This window comes from Neopelma chrysocephalum, unplaced genomic scaffold, assembly GCF_003984885.1.
Source record: "Neopelma chrysocephalum unplaced genomic scaffold, ASM398488v2 Primary Assembly neopelma1_94, whole genome shotgun sequence".
NCBI classification, from domain to species: domain Eukaryota; kingdom Metazoa; phylum Chordata; class Aves; order Passeriformes; family Pipridae; genus Neopelma; species Neopelma chrysocephalum.
This window is the reverse complement of record NW_020897756.1, coordinates 715,683-736,307: the sequence shown is the minus strand read 5'-3', so window position 1 is coordinate 736,307 and position 20,625 is coordinate 715,683. Positions and strand designations below refer to the sequence as shown.

The following is a 20,625-nucleotide window of genomic DNA, read 5'->3' as shown; positions in this document are numbered from 1 at the left end:
AACACAAACAGTCGTGGATGTTTTTTTTGCAGTCTTTGCCCTGTTCTGACCCCAAGCCTGCTGGCAGAGATACTTGCAGGCATCCCCCTGCCCGACACACCCCTTGGCTCTGCCCTGTGTGCTGCCTTCAGCCCCTTTGCTGGCCCTGCTGTAAATACTGCTGTGTGTAAAACAAAACTCACCCAGCCCTTGCTGTCTGTGGGACCACCATCGCTCACCATCACTCATGCTAAGTAAACATTTTTAATGCCGTTCAAGAGATGTCAGCAGATGACTCACAGAATATGTCTGACTCGCAGACCTACACCTGCCCTGCCAAGCTCAGAACATATCTCAGACACTCCTCAAGCCTTCCAGAACCTCTTGCTGCTCACTTCACAGAGCCAGAGCTCATTTCCCACTGAGAGCAGCCCTCTGGGCTCACTCCCCTCTATAAAAATTGTGTTTCAAGCAAAGCCAAGGGGGTGCTGCTGGCCCAGTGAACAGCTGGGGTGAGGCAGGAGAAGTCACAGCCCTGTGGGCAAGTACAGCTGCCCCGTGACACTGAGCAGCATCTCTGCAGCCCCTGAAATGGGGGGACCATCCCCAGCTCCTCCCCAGGGAAACCTTCACCAAGCACCAGCAAATAACTCTCGGGATCAGGCCAAGGCACTAAAGCAGTGATTGTCCCTTTTGCATCCCAGTAAATACCTGTGCTTCTTCCTGCCTGCATCAGGACCCTGCTCAGGCACCGGGAAGTGCTGACCTTGCCACACCAGTGTTACAGCCTCCCCCAACAGCCAGCAAGGACAGCAGGAATGGGGACAAGGAAGGGGGCTGTCTCAGGTGTCCTAACACCCACTGGTCCCTGATGGCCTCTGGGCCATGGACATGGAGCACGAGGTGTAAACAGAGGAATTAAATAGCAGCTGACACGAGCAATCAAGGAGGAAAAGCTCAGTTCAGGTCATATCTAGTGGAAAGCTGTAAAAAACTAGATGCATGTGGCAGTGAAAAAATAATCGCTTCACAATGAAAAGTAAAAATATTTGGAAATTCTGCCTCCTTTTATGTTACTCAGTTGAAACTATTGCCCACATCTGACCAGAACGCCTGAGCAGCAATGACGTCTCACATTTTTCAGCTATTTTCCAAAGCTGCTTTACTGATCAGGGCCAGCCCTGATCATGCGCTGGGCCCTGCTGTAACCACCAGCCCTGGGGACCCCAGAGCTGCTCCCAGTGCTGCCTGCACTGGGATTGAGACCAATTGCCCACATTGTGTCCAAGTGTCATCAGGAGGATGAAGGTGGAGCCGGGGGCTCATCCCCTCCTCGCTGCCCAGGAGAGGATGGTGCCCTTGCCCTCTCTCCATCCCCTGCCTTCCTGCACAACCATTTGCAGCTTCCCGTAGGGATTTAGCACCAGTTTGCCCAGTGGAGCCCTTTCCAGCTCCCAGCCTGTCCTCAGCACGTGCTGGTGAGGATGCTGAATGTGCTCCAGCTCCCTGGCTCCCCGTGAGCTGAGGCAACACTCTCCCCTTGGCCAGGGACCAGTGCAGGGTGCTGGGGACAGGCCACCTTTGTCACCACCTGGCAGGGCACCCCCCAAATCCCTTCCACAAGGCACAGGTCTGATGGGAGGGAAAAGAGTGCCCCCGAGGTATGGTTTGGGGGGAATGCTGATGGCAGTCTGGGGGATGGATGGGAGGGTTGCAGTAACTGCAGTGGGAGGATGCCCCACTCCCTGCTCTTACTGATGCTACCAGTGCCAAGAGAGGGCTAGACCTGAGGCTGAATGCCAGTGCCCAGGTTCCCCCTTTGAATATATCCCTGGCTTCAGATGGAGGCTGAAATCCCAGAGCCCCTGAGATGGAGAGGGAGAAGGAAAAATCAGATGTTTCCATCTATCAGAGGAAACTGAAAATAACTGTGCAACCCCCCTAAGGCTGAAGGCTCATCCAGTGCTGAAGGTGCACCCTGGTGTGCATCTACCAGCCATGCCAGCTGGAATGGACTGTCCTTCCAGGGCTGGGAGAGCAGCACTGATGGGCTGGGACTCAGCACCACCACCACTGCGTGAGCCCCCTCATTACTCTGCATGGGAATAAAACTGACCCTGGGAAGGGTTTGGCCACCACTTTGCCATCTTCATGATGAGGCATCCTGGCTTCTGTGCCCACCCTGCTGCCCATCCCCATCCCAGCCCTGCAGTGCTGCAGGCTGCCAGGGGAGCACTGCTCGGTCCCCCGTCCCTCCAGCCCTTCCTCGCCTCTGTTTGGATAACTTTTTCACCCGTTTTATTTATGAGGGCTCCCCTCCTTCTGCCAACACTCTGAGTTTCCTCTCGCTCTGCTCTGGGAGGCCCATCTCGCTTTGTTACACTTTTTATTCCTCTCCCCCTCGCACGGCCCCAGGCTCGCAGGCAGCGGGTGCCGGTCGGAGCCTTTGTTCAGCCCCGGGAGCAGATGGGAGAGCGGCCGCGGGTGGGATGGGCAGCGATTCCTCCCCAACCACCCAACGGCGCCCGGCTCTGCCTGCACTTGCCCAAACTCAGCATGTGGCTCAGTCACTGACTCTCACTCTGATTTCTCAGACTGAAAAATGAGGAGAAAACCAGAATTAAAAAAAAAAAATAAAAAAAAAATCAGGAGGAAATTAATATCAGAAATGTTTGCTTGCCTGTGTTTTAGGTCCCTGATGTTCCAGGGCTGGCAAGAGGCTGCTCCCATTAGAGTCAGATGCAAGTGGGCAGAGTAACTTCAAGTGATTAAAGAGCTTGTCCAACCCCTTGCATTGCTTCTGTCAGGCAAAGCTGGCTGCTCGCTACAGAAATGAGGCTGGCTTTGCACCCTGGGGCAAAGCTGGACACAGGCACCCTGGATGTGGGGGCAGCCAGATCCAGCCATCCTGCACTACCGTGTCTCCCAGGCTGATGGGAACATCCCTTGAGCCTCCCCTTCTCTTGCGAAGGAGGCTCAAGTCAGTCCCAGCGAGCTGGGTGGGCCTGGAGCCATCTCCCACCAGCAGCAGGGGCTTCAGCACGAAGGATGCTCAGCACTCACTGCTCCTGGGCCAGCCCTCTCTCCAGGATCCAACACTCAGCACATCTCAGAGGCATCAAGCCCTTGTTCCACCAGTTCACAAGCATCCTGCATTACATGGCTCCTTGCACGTTGTCCAAGAAGCACCAGTTGGACACAAAGCCACAACCTGCACTGAAGAGACCAAAAACTGGGCATTTTTCTGAGTCCAGCTTTGTGTGAGGCCCAGTCCCCACTTCTGTATCCTGCAGCTCAGAGGCCGGGGTTAACGGAGGTCCTCCAGAGACCTGGCTCCTGTGGGCCTGGGATGTACAAATGAGCAACCTGATAAAAACAGGCTAAAACTCAGCATTTCATAACTGCTTGACCACAGCTGCCTGGTCCAGCCCAGCACAGTGACACTACTACAGACCCTGTGCAGTTCCTACATGGTTCTATTGCCACAGGCCATGGATCCACCAAAATGCTGATGAGCCCATGGCTCACCATGGGGTGATGTGATCTGAAATAAAGTGATCTGCAGAGTACTGAAGTGCGGGGGACTGGGGCAAGGGTGCACAGGGCAGCGTGGATGGCACCACTGGGGTGGGTTAGGTCTGGAGGTGGCACCCATGGGAGGCTGCAGGTCTGGAGCAAGAGAAACCACCACCCAAAGCGAGGCCATGAGCAAAGTGTGAGGAGGTGGCCTGGGAGTCCCACAAGCCCTCCTGGCACCTGGTTGGAAGGTGGGCTGGGGAGGCTGCACATGTTCGTAAAGGAAAAGAGAAGCAGGACGTGAAAAATAGAGTGAGGAAAGGCAAGGTGGTATGATGGAGAGCCCCATGGAAGGTGGTGGAAAGCCAGGAGAAGTCATGGAGGGCCATAAGGGAGTGATAGAGAGCCATTGAGAGTGATGGAGAGCCACAGGAAGTGATGGAGAGCCATGGAGAGTGATGGAGAGCCATGGAGAGTGATGGAGAGTGATGGAGAGCCATGGAGAGTGATAGAGAGCCATGGAGAGCCATGGAGAGTGATGGAGAGCTATGGAGAGCCATGGAGAGTGATGGAGAGCCATGGAGAGTGATAGAGAGCCATGGAGAGCCATGGAGAGTGATGGAGAGCTATGGAGAGCCATGGAGAGTGATGGAGAGCCTCATAACTGTGAGACCTCAACCGCTGCGTCCTCGCTCCACACCCTGGCCACATCCAGGGAACTGGTGTTCCCAGATCACATGGGACCAAACCAGCCCCAGCCCTTTGCTGTGCAGCAGCACAGGCACAGTTGACCTGTCCTTAGGATAACAGCGGGCTGATGTCAGCCCAGGCAGGGGCACCTGTCCCCTGGTGCCCACGTGCATTTGTTGGCAGTTGGCACCCAGCACAGCCGAGGAGCAAAGCGGCACGGGGCTGCTCCAGGCTGGTGCCCGCTGAGCCATGCAGGGAGCACAGGCACAGGCCTGGAGAGCATTCCCTGCGGCCAGGAGCCTGGGCAGCGGCGTGCCACCTGATGCTCTGCGCCGCAGAGGCTGGAGGCTGCTGTTCATCCAGGTACTGCACTCCCTGCTGGGAAACCTGCCCAGCTGTAACGCCGGCCCAGCCCCTGCCCTTGGCGGTGCCCGCTGTGCCCGCTCACACAGCCCGGCTGTGCCACGGGCCACCCGCAGCCCGAGCAGCGCGGCTGGCTGCACGTCCTGAGGCAGCACATCACCTCCTCTAAGCTGCTGCCACTTGTGCCACAGCTCTGCCGGCCTGGGCACGTGCCTTCTTCCTTGGGCCAAGTAGAGCGGGAGAGAGAAACCGCGTATATAGATGTATTTATATTGCATAAAAAAAAATCAATCAGAACCCTTTTCCTGCCTCCATCTCCAGCCTTTGCAGGCGCCTGAGCCGGTGGGGGCCAGGCAGCGTGGCGGGGCTGGGACGTGGGGCTGGGGGCTGGTGCCCGCTGGCAGCCCCGCTCCCCGCGAGCGACGCCGGGCCGGCAGCGCGGGCGATGGGAACGCCGTACTCACCATATGGAGCCTCCATCTTAGCGCTTAGCTGGGTGCTTACATTGACCATGTCTCGCCGGCTACTGCTATGGGGACTTGGGGTGGAAAAACCAGAGGAAGTAGAGGAACAAAAAAAAAGAAATCTAAATAAATAAATAAAAATGTCTCTCACTAAGGAACTGGGTGAAGGCAGGAGGGAGCAGCGGAGAGGCAGGGCGAGGAAACCTGCCTCTCCTGTTATCTTATTGATTCGCTTAATCAGGGCTAATGTGGGTGGAGATGTTAAATAGTAACCAAGCTCTTATGGAAACCAATCTGCAAGGTGCCGTTGCTGTAGCTATAGTAACTGCTGCCAAGCTAGAAACTCAAACATGGCTTTTACTGGACTCTTTTGGGGCTCCCGTTTCCAGAGAGTGTCAAGGCCGGGGCAGCCACTGGGCTGGGGTTCACCCCTGGCCACGGAGATGGGGCGGCTGGATCCAACTCCGCAGCGTCCCAGGCGCTGCCAAGTTCTGTGCCATCACCCACCCACGGTGGGAAAACCATGTCTGAGCCCACCTGCGGCAAAGGGCAAACATGGCACGGGGGGCCAGGGGCTGTGGGACAAGTGTGGGGGCTGGCACGGGCAGAGTGGAGCCTGGCTGAGGCACAAGGGGCAAAATGCCCCGGCCGTGAATTGGGACTTGTCTGCCTGGTGCTGAACCGGGGGGGTTGTTTGGGGATGGGGAGCTGCAGGGATGCTGTGGTGGGATGCAGGGTGGTGCCCTGAGCGCTGGGCCAGGCACAGGGAGTGTGCAGCTCCTCCCTGTCTCCCTCTGCTCCCCGTACTGGGGGGACTCTCAGGGTGCCCCAGCCACTCGTAGACGTCTGTGCTCCCTTGGGGACCGCAGCACCCCGGACCTCATGGTGGGGTTCCCAAACTCCCCGTGAGGCTGTGGCAGCCCCTGTGCCACCGGTGGCTCCGTGACAGGAGCAGTCCAGGCTCCTGGGGGCTGCCCTGAGGCAAGCAGGGCCACATGCAAGAAGGTTGAGAGGACACCAAATATATGGGGAATTCAGAGCTGGAGCAGAAAAAGCGATCATCCAGCAGTGCGGAGCCTTCCACATCCCCTGCACATCTCAGGACAGGGCCAGGCTGAAGGAGATACAAAGGGATCCCCGCCAATCCCAGGACCCCCCAGCACCTCAATTATTGAAATCCTGCAGCCCTGAGGGGACAAACTTAGGGACATCTGCTCCTCTGGATGGAAAAGCACATCCCAAGGGAGGTTGCAGTGGGAAGAGTGCTGCCAGGACACAGAGGGCTGTGGCATAGGAATCCACAGCTGGATGCTCAGAGCCAAGGTCTGGAAATCTGGGGGCCTCTGAGTTTTCTGACTGCTGAGAGGACCCAGAGAGGGAGGAAATGTGGATAATGGGGCGAGGTAGGGCAGCAGGATCACGTGGGATGGCCTGGGTGGGACAGGGAGTTGGTGGCCCTTCAGCATCACCATCACCTGGTGTCCCAGCAGTGCTGGCTTCTCCCACACGATGGAGCAAAGCACCCAGGCATCTCCTGTGCCCACAGCCTGTGGCCCCACCCAAGGCTTCTGCACCACTTTGCAGTTTACCCCCAAAACCAGAGCAAAGACACTGGCTCAGTGTTACCCTGAGGCTCTGCCTGTGAGTGAGGGAGGACTGACACGAGCATGGGGGTCTCCAGGCTGCTTTATTGGGGGCTCAGAGCTGGGTACCCATGGCTGGAAGGGCTGCTGTGGAGCAGGGGCACGCTTGGGGTTCCCCAATTCTCCAGCTGCTCACCATGAGGGAACATCTTGGTATTTGCTTACACCAGCCTCTGCCTTAGCACCGAGGGGGGCAGTGGGAAAAGCCCCCCGAGTCTGCAGAGCAGGGACCACGCCAGCCAGCCCCACTCTCTCCATGCACCTCCAAACCTTCCCTATTTCAGAAAATAGGAACCTGAACTGTCCCTAGTTCCCCCAAAGTGGGAAGCAGCCAGGTGATGTGAGCACTGCTGGAGAGGAGGGTTAGAAAAGCAGTTTCCTACGTGGCACTGGGGATGAAGCAGGTTGGACAGCCGGGCTGCTGGGGGTCAGTGTTATAAATAATTCTGGTCGACCCCATTCCCGGGGTTCCTCCTGGGGCTGCAGCCCTAGAACCAGCTGACTTGGTTGGATTTGACTCCGGAGAAGCACATGTTGTTGGAGCAGCCCCGGCCGTAGCTGGGGGGGCAGGCTGAGCACGGCCGCCCCACCTTGTACGGTGCTTCTCCCAGCCAGTTGCCCCTAAAAAGAGAGGAGGGCATCACCTCTGAGCACCAGCACCTCGCCTTGTCACCGGTGAGAGGAGGGAGGGTGGCACGGGGAGGGGGTTCCCTCCAGGCACTTACTTGATGGCGTAGTTGCAGACGAGGAGGATGGCGTGCCGCCACGTGCTGCCCCACACCTGCACGTTGGCACAGGTGCCCAGGGCACAGCCCAGGCGGCTGGAGGTTGCCCACACCATCTGTTCCAGGACAGAGAACAGGCACTGTCGGTGTCCATCCACCCAGGCATCCCCGCAGACCATCACCCCGAGACCCCAGCACAGGGCTCTGTCCCACCAGGGCATCGCAGCCCACCTGCCTGAATCTCCTTGGCTGGGTGCTGTCCCATCACGGGCAGTGCTTTGTCACCAGAGGGTGACTTTTTGCTCTCCCTCTCCTGCCTGCAGCCTGCGCTGCCCTGCAAGGGGCTGCCTTGCCAAGCTCACGAGTGAGCAGCAGCTCACACTCCAATTTACCCAAATTAGCTCCCAGACCTCACCCTGAATCATGGTCAGCAGCTTACCCTGCACACAGGGAGGTCGAGCAGAGACAGAAGCTCCTCCTAAAGCCTCCCCAGGCTGAATTTCTTCTTTAAAAAGTGTATATTGCCCTTTTGCAACACAGAGAATCCCTGAGCACCCTCATGGAGGAGCCACACGGGGATGCACATGCTCAGGTAAAGGCTGGAGCTGTGCAGAGGAGGTAATTAGGGGTTGGTACAGCTTTGCTATCAGGCACAGGAGCAGGAGAGTTTTTCATCTTGTGCTGGCCAGGCTGTTGGGGGATGTGCCAGGGGATGAAGGAAGTGCATTCCCGAAGAGGTGAACACAGCTGGGTGCTATAATTCTGCTCCATCACAGAGGAGAGGGTTCACACTTGGCAAAAGTACAAAGGGGCTTTTTTTCCCTCTTCACTCACCACCTTTGAGTTGCCAGTGGTGTTGTAAGGAAAAAAAGGCCAAAGCAGGGAAAAAAAAGCCTTAAAAAAAGTAATGGAAGCCTCCTTGTCAACAGGCCAGAAGGTCCCAACTGCTCTTCAGTGGGTTGTGAGCCCCTGGGACCTCCCTGCAACGGCCTGAATCCTGCAAGGGTCTGGGACAGGAAGGCATTGCCACCAGCAGACACGCTGCCAGGATCTGAAGCTGGCAGCTGCCAGGATTTGATCCTGGATCCCAGCTACTGCTGGGAGAGGGGCTGTGAGCTGCACAGGGCCCACCTCTGGGGTCCCAGGGGCTGTGGGGGCTGCAGGGCTCACCTGCGTGTAGTGGCTGCAGACGGAGCCGCTGCACTTGCTGGGGCAGCGGGGGCTGCACTCCCGCGGGTGGGGGAAGGAGTAGTGCTGCTTCTCCTGGTGCCAGGATTTCACCATGTCCGTGACCGAGCGGTACCTGCGAAAGATGCTCCACGTGAGGTCCTTCCTCCACATCAGAGGCCGCGGGTGAAGGAGAGGAAGGGAAGGCTCCACATTGAGGAGAGAGAAACAGTTTGGAGGCAGGGCCTGTCAGGACCAAGCATTCCTGGGGGAGAAGGGGGCAATGACAGCCTTGTGCCAAGCCCACTTGTGCCCAAGGCCAGAAGACCTGGGCCTTCATGGAGCCACCTGAGCTCTCAGCCACGTGGTGGAGATTTAGGACCCACATCCCCCTGGTCCCTGTGCCCGGCAGAGACAGGAGTAATGTCCCACTTCTCAAATGAACAGGGGGCATCTCTGCTTTCCTGTATTTACCATTCTGCAAGAGCTGGACCCTTCTCCACCCCAGAGGGACTTGGTGTGCCTCTCAGCTGCATCCCAGTCCTGTGCAAGCCCAGCTCAGAGCCTCTCTGCTTCTTGACCATGGGGCTGCTGCTACTCCTCTTCCGGTGCTGTGGGGTGTGGGGTGTTCCCAGGAGCTCACTCTGCCCCCAGGGCACTCACCTGCCTGACTGGATGGAGAGGTTCTGCCCCACATATTTCATCAGCTCAGGGGGCCCGTGGTCCCACAGGCAACGCGCAGCCCACGCCTCTGCTGCCCTGGCCAGCCGCTCATCCCACACCTGGCCAGGGGAAAGGAAAAGGGCAGCCAGGAATCTTGGCTTCCCAGAGGAGGGAAGAGGAGAAACCTGCTCCCTTGTGCTCAGGGGGCTTTCTGAGCACCCATGAGTGTCCAAAAATATGACATATGCATCCAGGCTGGGAAATGCCCAGGGGAAGCACAGCAGCGTGTCCGGTGATGGACCTCCCCTGCTGCCACCAGGGCTCCTGGGCATGTTGTGTGCCCACTGCCCAGGCAGAGCAGGGGTGCCCTGAAGCAATGCAAGCCCTGTGTGAGTGATTCCCTCCAGGAATGGGCTCCTGCAGAAGGTGGAGCTGCACCCAGGGGTGAAACCCTGGAGTCCTCACAGCCCTCAGTGCAGCCCTGGCCACAGAGTGACCGGTGAGCACAGCTGCTTCCTTCATGCATTATTTAAAGCTTCCTCACCCGTCCTGAACTGCTTTAGGGAGATGCCTGTGTGAGTTATTTTGCAAGGCAGGAATTGAGGCCAAACAAGAAGCAGCACAGGATGCTCCTGGGCATGTCTGACCTGGTACCCAGCAAACCAGGCTGCTGCATGCTTCTCCCAAACCAGCATCCAGGGACCACCCAGGTGCTCCATCGGAGCTCCAGTCCCTTCCCTGGGAGCAGAGCTGCACATGGCACCTCTTGCCTTGAGAGTCCCACCTTGTGCAGGCTGGAAATCCCTCCTCGTGGTGGCTCCCCATTTCTCCTCCCTTGAGGGCTGGGTTAGGAGCTTCAACCAGGGTGGAGACAACTTGGGAAAAGCTCTGCCCAGGGTGACCCTTGTCTGGAGGGGCCTGACCCTGTGAGGGTGCACAGCCCCTCTCTGACCCACTGCTGCACATTTCTTCTCCCAGGGGCTGGCATCACTGGGCACACTCCCAAAGGATCCTGGAGCTTGGAATGTGGTCATCCCTCCCAGCTGCAGTTAGGGGAGAGGCTCCCACCTGGTCTTTGGGTTGGACCCAGAGCTTCTCATGCTTGTACCCTCCTCCCTTCCCCTCGTGCTACCTCTGCAGCTCAGTTGGAGGGATCCTGCCATCCCACAGCCAGCAAGCTCCCAGGTGTCCCAGACACAGGACCACAGCTCCTAAATCTGCCCTCATGTGGAAACATCTCCCTGCTGGAACTCCACTCCTCCTGCACAGAGGCTGCATGGGGACATGAAACATCCCCCGGGACAGGTGTTCAGCATCCCAACATCCCCGTGGGGTGGATGCCCCATCCCTACTAGTTTGGGCTCCCAAAAGCGAGCCCCTCGACCCCAAACTGCCCGTCTGGAGCCTGACTCACCATGAACTCCATGTTGGCAGCAGGGGGGGACACCTGAGCCCGCACTTGGTTGTGGTAATCCAAAATCACGCTCATGTCGTGGGGGGAGAGGTATCGCTTCCGACGGCTCCGGGGGACCCCCGCGCCCCACAGCAGCCCCGCGGCCGTGCCCCCGGGCGGGGACAGCAGCTCAGTGGCATTGGGCAGCAGGAAGGAGCTGGAGAGCTGTGTCACCCAGCAGCCCAGGGCGCTGAGGTACAGGTGCCAGTGCAGCACGGCCATGCCAGCCCGCCCGCCGGGACCCGTCAGCGCCTTTCTGCTCCCGCACGGAGTTCAGCAAGGACGAGGGGGATCGCTGGTCCCTGCTGCAGGCGGGTGGATCTAGGAGAGAAAACGACACAGGCACCGCTCAGGATTGCAAACACCACTTCCCAAAATAAGACGGAAATTAATTTGCTTCTTTTCCTTTTTTTTTTTTGGACTTTTCAAAATAAGTGTTTTAAATTAATCTCTTTAATAACCTTATTTATCACAGCAGTTTCCCCGTGACTGTCAGGGATATGTCTGGGGGATTGGTTTTCTTGTTGTTTCTTTAAAAAAAAAAAAAAGTAAAATCAGTAAAAAATCTCCCCCGTTTTTTCACTTATGGCACGTACCTGCGGGGCAGGGGCTAATTAGGAGCATGCTGAGAGATTCGCTGCAACCGCCTGCCCTGTAACTTCCCAGGAATTTGGTGTGTTGAATAAATCCCCGGCACAAACAGAAATCTCACACAGATAAAAGAAACGCACGGCAAGATTTAAAACCGTCGTCGAGAAATCCTAACGACTCTTTTATCTCGGGAAAAGAAAAATAACCACGGCAAAAGCAGAAAAATTAGGAAAAAAAAAAAAAGAGGAAAACGCTGGAATATGCCCTCATCCGTCAGCCGATGCACCTCCGAGCATCCCTGCCAGCCTTTCCTGGAGCAGCGGGGAGGATGTTCCCCCGACTACGTACCGTGAGGACTGAGCCAGGAGCAGCGGAGCGCTGGGATTGACCCGCACGAACAACCTGCCGGGGCAGATGCGGGAGGTTCGGCTCAGCCCCGGCGGGCAGCCCGCTGCGGCCGCTGACGCACAGGCTGCATCTTAACTCTTCCCCCGGGGAACGTCCTGAAGTTTGGAAAGAGCCGTGCCAGGAGATTTATAGGCTGGTGGATGGCTCGGCGCACACGGAGCCCCGCACGGGGCCGGGGGGAGCGGGCAGAGCCCGGCTCGCCGCTCCAGCGGGCACGGGGGCTGCTCCTCGCTCTTGGCTGGGGTTTTGTTCAATCCGCTTACAAGGGAGAGATTTCCAGGGTCATGTCTGCCCTGTTCATCCCCCCAGGCTGGGGTCTTGCTGGCAGCCGTGGGTAGGGAAGCGGCTCCAGGTCGGCGAGGGATGCGGGCGGGGTTTTGCCCCGGCAGGGCAGTGGCGGGGCTGGCATTCACCGGGAGCCCCGGGGTCACCCCAGTTTGGTACTGGCTGAGCAGATGGCAGAGATGTCTCTTTCTGGGGATGGCTGGGAGAGGACTTGGTGACCATATGTGTCCCTGGGCCAGCAGATCTCTGTTAAGAGATGAAGCCACTTGCTGGCTTGGGAGCTGCCACCTGCTTCTTCCCCAAGGACTAGGGCATGTCATAGCCCACGGGGGATCTCCCCATGGCCCCACCACTGACCTGGGCTGGCAGTGCCCAGCCAGGGGCCTCTCAGGGGAAAAGAGCCTCAGTGGGCTGTGCTCCCTGCACTGTGTCCGGGTGTCTGTCCCCAGGGAGGGGGGGACAGCAGTCTGAAAGCCATGGACTGTGCTCCGGCATCAAGTGTGTTTCCCTACAACATCCCACACAGTCACAATGCCAGGGGCCAACTGAGTTAATGCAGGTCACAGAGATGCCTGTTTGGCTGCAGGGGCTGCTTGCAATGCCCATCACATCTTCCTCCCACTGTGCTCAGAGCCAGCACGGGCGGCCATGTGTGAGCTGCAGCAGGGCTTGCTGCCATCATCCCCCTGGGCCACAGTGCCTCAGGTCAGCAAGGTGCTCACCCTGCACTTCACTAGGCCTGGTTTCACCAGGGCACAGGCCAGTTTAGAGCCAGGATTTGGCTCTTCAGTTGAATGAAGGGGAGCACCAAGGCTGAAGTCCCTCTCCTGAGCTGGCGGGAGGCATGGAGATGGAGGCATGGAGCTGAGACCAGAGCATGCCCAGAGAAAAGCTGGTGCTCAAGCAGGGTGACAAGGAGGGTGACACTGCTGGGACAGTGCAGGGAGGGGAGAGCAGTCCCACAGCAGCAGCCCATCACTGCTTGTCATCCTCACAGGTTTGACTCGAACAAGAATTGAGGATCCCAGACGCACAACTCCTGCCTATGCAGTGACTGACAACCCATCCCAGAGTCCATCCAGCTGCACCCAGCCACCCCAGAGACCTGCTGTGCAACAGAAGCTGATTAGGAGGTCAGGGAGGAGCAGACCTGAGCATGGAGCAGGAATAAAGCCCAGGTGCTGAGCTGATGTGCTGTATCAATACAGCCTCACCCTGCTGGGAGCCTCTGCTGAAAGAGCCCCCTCTGTATATTTTTCCTGGCATCCTCTCTCACATAAAGCAACTCAAAATGCTGCAGGCCCTGGGGCCCACACTGAGACATGTGCTGGGGGGATATTTCCATCCACTCCCCACCCAGCTGGTGAGATGATAGTTGTGCCAGCAAGGGGACAAAGCCCTGCTGAGGCATCTCTGGCCCCACTGCAGCACTGCAGGAGGAGATCCCTCAGCGCAGAGAGCAGCAGCACCCCGTGACCCAGCTGGGCTGGACATGCTGTGGGGGGCTGTGCTGTGCTGTGGATGCTGGCATTGGGCATGTCAGGGTGTCAAGGTGGCTCTCAGAGCCCTCTGACTATCCAGGCTGCCTGTTATAGGGGTCTAATCAGCTCAGCTTCACCTTCCAGCACCAGGCCAGACACCTCTGCAGGTGCTGGGCAGAGTGCCATGTCCAGTTTGCCAGTCCTGCTGACACCCCTATTTCATGTTCCTGACTGCAGGCAGGAGTGCCAGCTCCAGGGGCCAGGACAGCCCTTCGTGCTGCACAGGGTGGCCCACATTGAGGCTGCCTCCCTCTGCTCAGCCCCAGCTATCAAATCTCTCATTAGTGAGGCTGGTAAAGGCAGTTTCATTCCCAGCAGATTAAAAAGGCAGATGGGGACATGCAGCAGTGAATGTCTTAACTGGGAGGTGCAGCTGCCACCAAGTGCATGCCAAGGTGGGGAGGGCACTGGGGCTGTGTTGTGGAGGGAGTGGTTTTTTGGTGATTTATTATTTCACAAAAGACAGAGCCCTGAGCAGCAAATACTCATCCAGCCCTGGGAACTGCAAAGCTTTTCATCTGGGATTTTTGGGGGAGTTTTTTGTGTCCCTGGAGCTCGGAGAGAACGAACCCTCTGCAGGTCCCAGTGCCACGCAGCAGCTGAGCCTCTGTGCAGAGGCAAGGCGAGGGTTTTGTCTTGGGTGCAGATTGAAAGCACTGCTTAATCAGCACTCTGCGAGACAATCCAAATTCCAGGAACTGGAAGGGGTTTGTGTCCCCGCCAGGCGTAATATCCTGCAGCCCAGACTGGCCCAGCTGCCAAAGCACACGGTATCTACAGCGAGGACCTCGCTGGGAGCCAAGAAGCACAGGCATTCAGCTGGATGCAGCAGCAGCACCGGCAAATTCCTATTTTAATGAGCATTGGAAGGGGGGAACAAAAGAGATAAATCACTGGGTTCAAGCACTCTCCTGGCAGAGACGCCCACCGATGCTTTTATGACCAACAGACACAGCAGCTCGCTCCAGAATAAGCCATAATGGGACTGGAAGGATTTCTCTGTCATGTTTGTTTCTCCCATCTGTTGGCTTTGGGCATCCCCCATCACGTATCAAGGTGGCAGACAATGACATGAGCCCACACAGGACTGAGCAGGGCTTTGCCCTTTGCTGAGGGTCAGAATCCTCTCTGGTCTCTGAGCATCCTGATGCCTCAAGGAGGTTGACGTGGATTTCCATAGCAGGGAATCTTTACTTTTCTCTTTACTTGAGGTAAAGTGAAACAAAACCAAAATTCTGTCTGAACAAAACTTTTCTCAGGTAACGCACAAACTCTGTTGCTGCAGTAAAATATTTCCCTCCTGTGAACAGACAGAAAGGCTCATTTTCCATTTTCACTAAAAGTTGTTAATTCCCCCCAGTCCCACCTCAAAACACCACCAAGAGCTCCAGCTACCCTGCTGCCCATCCTGGTAGGGAAGGAGAGTGAGGCTTTTGATGGTTTTTTGCATTTCTGGAGCACTGTAGAAGTCTGACACATCTAGAGCTTGATTTCTCCTAATGCATCATGAAAGGAGAGCTTCCTTCTGACTTAGAGGTCATAAAATTTGATCTCTCTTTCTTCTGATGTGAGAAAACCCAGGCTGAGCTCCTGTACATTAATTTGGGATCTCCTGGGAATGAAACACATTGTTGAGCTGTAACACAGGTGAGATCAGTCCTGAAGCCTGAGGAGTTCAGAGTCATCCTTCTTGCTAATTAGGACCAGATCCTTGTAAATGCTGAATGCCTTTGTGGAACCAAGATGAGCCTTGAGGGAGAGGTACTGGAAAAGTCCAATCTCACACTGAAGATGTGACCATCAACAGGGACAGGCGGTTGGGTTCTCCTGGAGCCTTTCATATAGTGCCCAGCACCTGGCTCTGCTTCAGAGCTGATGTCCTCTCATAACCCACTCTTTCTGCTTGTGTATTTGCTAGGACATGAGAAAAACTAAAAATAGAGGTGGAAAAAAAACCCTTTCCCATTTTATATATAGCCATGCTGCGGGGAGCCAGCAGTCGAGAGCGTGGGCAGGATCCTGCACATGTGGGTGTGACCACCCAGGCTGGCTCAGCAGGGCAGCACAGAGCAGCCCTGCCCTCAGCCTGGCTACTGACCCCTCTCCAAAGGCCACCTGGGCACTGACCCAGCCCTGAGAGCTGTGATTTGCTCCTTTTGCTGGTGCAACTGCCCAGGTCCTGACAGGAGCCTGATGCTGGGAGCCTTTAGTACCAGCAGCAACCCCGGCTGAAAACACTGGAAGACTAATGCTTTAGTGTCATGAAGTAAAGAACACTAGTTTTGGGGTATTAACTGAGGTGTCCATCAAGGTTAACATGGTCCTACATGAACTCCTTGGTCAATAGCTGGGTGTCGGCCCCTCACCACTCCCCTCATTTCCCCACTGCAGACCCACAGCCTGCCCATTCGAGTGCAGCCCACATCCAGCTGTGCCTGCACATGGGGACACAAACAGCAGCCCTGGAAATATGGGGGGGGGGTTGCTGTGCTTGCTGCCGGCTCCCCAGGCTCAGTGCTGGGAAACCCATCGGTCCCACCCAGAGGTTCTGGTTGGAGCTCCTCATCCCACTGGTCTGCACAAAAGGGCATCATCTGGTGTGAGGTGAGATCATTTCTTCCCTCATCATCGGGCACCTGTGGAGTGGTTGGGAATGCTGTGGCTCCAGCAAAGGGCTGGATCAGCTGCTGGATGGGGGCTAGTGGATCACAGCCCCGAAAGCCCAGACCCAGGGAAGTGAAGTCAGGACACCCTGGCAGCCTCACCGTGTAATTTGCTTGCTTGGCCGGGGGTGTGCCCCAGCTTGACTGCAGCCCCTGTGTATTCACTCCATTCCCTTTTTTTCCAAGACCAAAATTAAGATAGAAACTGAGCACCTGGCACCAGTTCACGTGCAGGTTTCTCGTGGCTGCACAGGGAGGTCTTGTTCCCGTTGCTGCTCTTCTCAGGGTGGCCCCACTGCTCACGTGCCCAGCCTCCACTGGGGCACCAGCAAACACCCTCTGACCATCCCACCAGTGCACAGTTCACTCTCTCCAGCTGCAAAACGTTTCTGCTGCAGAAAAACACTGCCGGTGTTTGTTTTTTTTGTTTGGCTCAGATTAAATAAGGGTGGGGCTAAAAGAGTTGCTGCTTTTCCTCCCTGGCTCTGAAGGAAGAGGGGGATGTTTGCAGTGGTTTATCATGCCTTGGGATGTTGGGATAAGGTCTCCTTAAGGTGTTTCCTCTCTTCAGGATCTGCCTGGGGCATGTTCAGCAGGGACCTGTCCTTGCAGTGGCCGATGAGGACCAGGGCTGATAAGGTTCCTGCTGCCTCATCCTCCCTACTGCTGCTCCTGACATTGAGCTGTCCTGCGTGGCACAATCCCAGCCGATGTGCTGGTGCCAGCCCCCGCAGAGGCACCTGGCAGGCTGGCGGAGGTGCTCGGTGAAGGAAAGGACAGAGCCCATCTGCCCCGCGGCCAGCATCTCGGACAGCAAACACTGAGCTCACCGAGACAGCTGTTGCCTTTGGCACGGCCCTCGCCCCGCTCCGCTTCCCCGGCAGCCGCGGAGCGCGGTGTCACCGCGGCGTCCCGCCTGCTGCCCGTGTGCTGCTGCTCCTCCATCCCGTCTGCTGCCCGAGTGCTGCTGCGGAGCTGAGCCTGCCGGGGCTCTGTGCCCGGGTCGGGCCCCTGTGCCCGGCTTTCCCTGCCCTGAAATCAGGGGAGGTGAGAGCCATGTGGGAGCACTGTTGCAGGATTCAAATTGTGAACAATTTCCATTGCATTTCTGTAGGCCTTGCTTGACATGACTAGAAGCTGTAAGCTGTAGTGTTTATGCTTATAGACTGTGTGAAAATATGCAATGTTTATACTTGTTAGCTGTGTGTCTAATTATAAGGTTTGAGAACATAGTATGTTTACAGCAAGAAAGCCTTGAGAAAGTATAGATAGGAGTGCACTTGCAGATTTCAGGAAGTCCCTAATTATGAAGGCCTCTACATTCCAAGTATGACTTCAGATCGCGTGGACAGAACATCAGGTCCAATGAACTGGAGACATGAGACGCATGTACAGACTGAGCTATCCAATCACCTTGTAAGCATGTGCCCAAAACAAACTAAACTGTATAAAAGTTGACTTAATTAAATAATAAATTGAACATATGGCTGACCACATTGGCCTGTATGCCTTATGTTTATGCCCCTCCATCAATAGAGCACCATGCCCCAGGCACTGGAAGAGGGGCACACCCAGCTCATGTCCTTCAAAGACACCCTCAAGGGCTGTGCACGTTCCCAGCTGGACCCCGTTACAGCCCCTGCACTTATCTTTTGTGTTTTCAGCATCCAGATGCAGGTTCCTGGCTGAGAGGAAGGGAGGGTGGCATTGCCCCAGGGCCCATGTCCAAGCAGGAAGGGTTCTGGGTCAGGTTTGGGCAGGGGGGTGAGGAATGAGCCGAGGCTCATCCTTGTCATCTGGTGCTCAGATGTTTCTACTTTTTCCCTTCCCTTTTCTTATTTAAGCTGCATTTTCATGCTGTGCTGATAAGCAGGGGGAAGCCTGGGAGCGCTGGTGGGTGGTTTGGAGTCTGGGGCTGGCTGATGGGTGTCCACATTTCCCCCTCCACTGGCTTCTGCAGTACAGACATGACACATGGAGTGGTCCAGCAAAGCCCTCTTTCCAAACCAACACCCCAAACCCCTGTAAGTGGTTTGGGGGGGATGTCAGAAACTAGAATTTGATGAATTCATGGAATAGTTGACTCACAGTGTTCACCATTAAACCTGCAACAGCAGGAGGGAGATCCAGTGTGCTCTGGGGCTCTGTGAGCAGCTGGTGCCCATCTGGAGTAACTGGGATGAGTGAAGTGGTTCTAAAGCTACAGCAGCAGTGCTGGGAGCGGGACTGGTCTTCTTCCCAGACAAGAAAAAGACCTCCAGTGGTGGAAAGGGTGAGGTGTCTCCAGGAGTTCATGGACCGTGCTAAGGGGAAAACCTCCAGGTCTCCTGGCCGCAATGTGCTGTGTCTGCCCACCTCCCGAAGTGGTTCAGTAAATCAACAAGGCTCCCCTCTGTGCCTGCTGAAACCCCTCCAGCTGTCTCGCACAGATGACCGTTGAGGTGATGAGGAGGGTTAATTGACTCTGACAAATATTTACCTGTTCCTCTGGGTTTACAGAAACCTCCCTCCAGCCCCAGCTTTGAAGTGGAGTTCAAAGCCCCAGCAGCTCTGACGTCTTGGGAGGAGCGAGCTCTCTCCAGCGTGCAAAACTCTGCTCTACAAGGAGGGGAACTGCATCCCCCATCCCCCTCCTTGGGCACCTGGTGCAGTGCTGGTATTTTCCATCATCTCACAGGGCCCTGCTCATCTCCCCACACCAGGGTAAGATCTGCTTTGCCAATTGTTTGGGGCCTACGTTAAATAATCAGCCCAAAGAAAAGTCTTCTTCCAGCAAAGAGGCAGAGCATGCTTCTCATGTATTTTTTTTCCTAACCTCTGAATGATGTCAACAGAGATTGGGCTGAGTTGCACATCTGTGGTGGGGTCATATTTTTAAAAAATAGCTTGTTTGAACTGTGCAAATAAACACTTGTGAAAAGAATCCTGTTTCTTTACGTGAAGTTGGTAAATGCTCTGATTTAGTTAAAGCACTAGGACTTGGCTTTAATTTTATTTTTCACCAGATTTAAAGCTAGGGGAGGAAAAAAAATGTTGTGTATTCTCAGAACAGATGGAGTCTAGGCAGCAGGAGCACAACCTTCATCACCTACCTCCTCCTCCTCCTCCTTGGGCTGTTGGTGGCAGGGGATGATCTCTGTGCACTGTTGACCACCTTCATACCTCCCTTGCATTTGGTAAGATGTATTTTGGGAGATGCTCAGACTGGGATGTGCTTCCACAGCAGATCTGGGCTTCTTCTTGAGGCAAATTCATTCCTTCCCACCCCAGCCTGGGGGTGGCTGAGCTGGGCATTGCTCAGCACCCTTCACACTGACACATCCTCTCACCTCACTCTGTCTGTCTGCCTGTGTTGGCTTTCAGATGACACCCATGGTTGATGACCACAACAGTAAACTCCATGGCCTGGGGCATCTTTTTTCTTCTGCTGAAGGTTGAGATGTGGTGAAAGAGCAGGGCAAGGTGAGCAGAGGTGTTGAGCTTACTGAACACAGGGAATACACGGGTAAAAAACTGAACAAATAGTTAAAAACAAAATTATATTGCATATCTAAATCAAGCCTATGACAATCTTAAGTGCACTGGCTCTTCAGCACACCATTTGAACTTTTTTGTAGTTATTATTTTTTATCTGCAGAGCGTTTCAGTGGTCATTATGGTCAGGACAGATCCAAATCACACTTCCAGCCAACACTTTTATCGTTATCCAAGCCAGTAAAGCACAGATTAAATATTATGTGTGTATATATTTTACTTTTACACTTAAATATTTGTAATTATATATTGGATTGAAATAGCCACAGCTCATGTTTTGTGGCTGGCTGTACCAGGTATCCAGTCAAGAAACCAGGACTGTGAACTGTGGTCCTGCAGTTAATCAACACAAAGTCCCTTCCAAATTTTACACCTGAGTATATGACTGATTCTTTCCCGCAAATATATGAGCTAAAAATGCACCACTAAGGTCTGCAAAGTTCATATTTCTGAATTTGAATTAATAAGCCCAGACCATTTCTGTCCCATATTTGATCAGTTGCAATAAGTGGCAGTTTCTTCATCTAATAAAAAGGGCAATGTTTTGGTACAGTAGCTCAAGGGCCACCCAGCAAAGGATTTTGTGGAAATTGCTGTCGAGTTTTAGGTGTTCATTTATGTAGGATTGATAATCCTTATAGAAAGGGAATAAACAACAAATAATGCTTTTTATGGGTGTCCAATAGAAAGGTTAATTGGTCTGGGCAGGAGTTAACTCCCAGTAACTGCTGCTGGGAGAGCACTGCCTGCTCAGCCTGCAGGGAAAAACCTGCTCAGCAGCTACTCCTGAAAGACATCGAGAATCAAATTAATTCAAATGTGCAGGTGGGGGGGTGAGGAGTTTCTTTGGAAAACGTGGAAGGTGTGAATTATACACTGTGCAAAAAAAAGGGAATATTTCAGCAAGGAGCTGCAAGTCCAGCCACCACAGCTGCTCAAG

General features: G+C 55.2%; 2 protein-coding genes across 2 annotated transcripts in view; both read right to left on the bottom strand.

Moving 5' to 3' along the window:
- HNF4A (hepatocyte nuclear factor 4 alpha) overlaps positions 1 to 5,207 on the bottom strand; it is a 34,657-nt gene extending 29,450 nt beyond the window's left edge. The window contains exon 1 of the mRNA XM_027693893.1: positions 5,013 to 5,207. Within this exon, the coding sequence (XP_027549694.1) occupies positions 5,013 to 5,061 (49 nt within the window). The 5' untranslated portion in view covers positions 5,062 to 5,207. The remainder of the gene's footprint in view (positions 1 to 5,012) is intronic.
- Positions 5,208 to 7,143: 1,936 nt separating this feature from the next.
- On the bottom strand, positions 7,144 to 10,885 carry R3HDML (R3H domain containing like). The gene is made up of 5 exons (XM_027693966.1): positions 10,625 to 10,885; positions 9,211 to 9,329; positions 8,551 to 8,683; positions 7,381 to 7,496; positions 7,144 to 7,276 (listed from the first exon to the last, which is right to left on the bottom strand). Exons 1-5 carry the CDS (start codon positions 10,883 to 10,885, stop codon positions 7,144 to 7,146), a joined length of 762 nt encoding a protein of 253 aa, XP_027549767.1.
- Between the last annotated feature and the right edge of the window lie 9,740 nt (positions 10,886 to 20,625).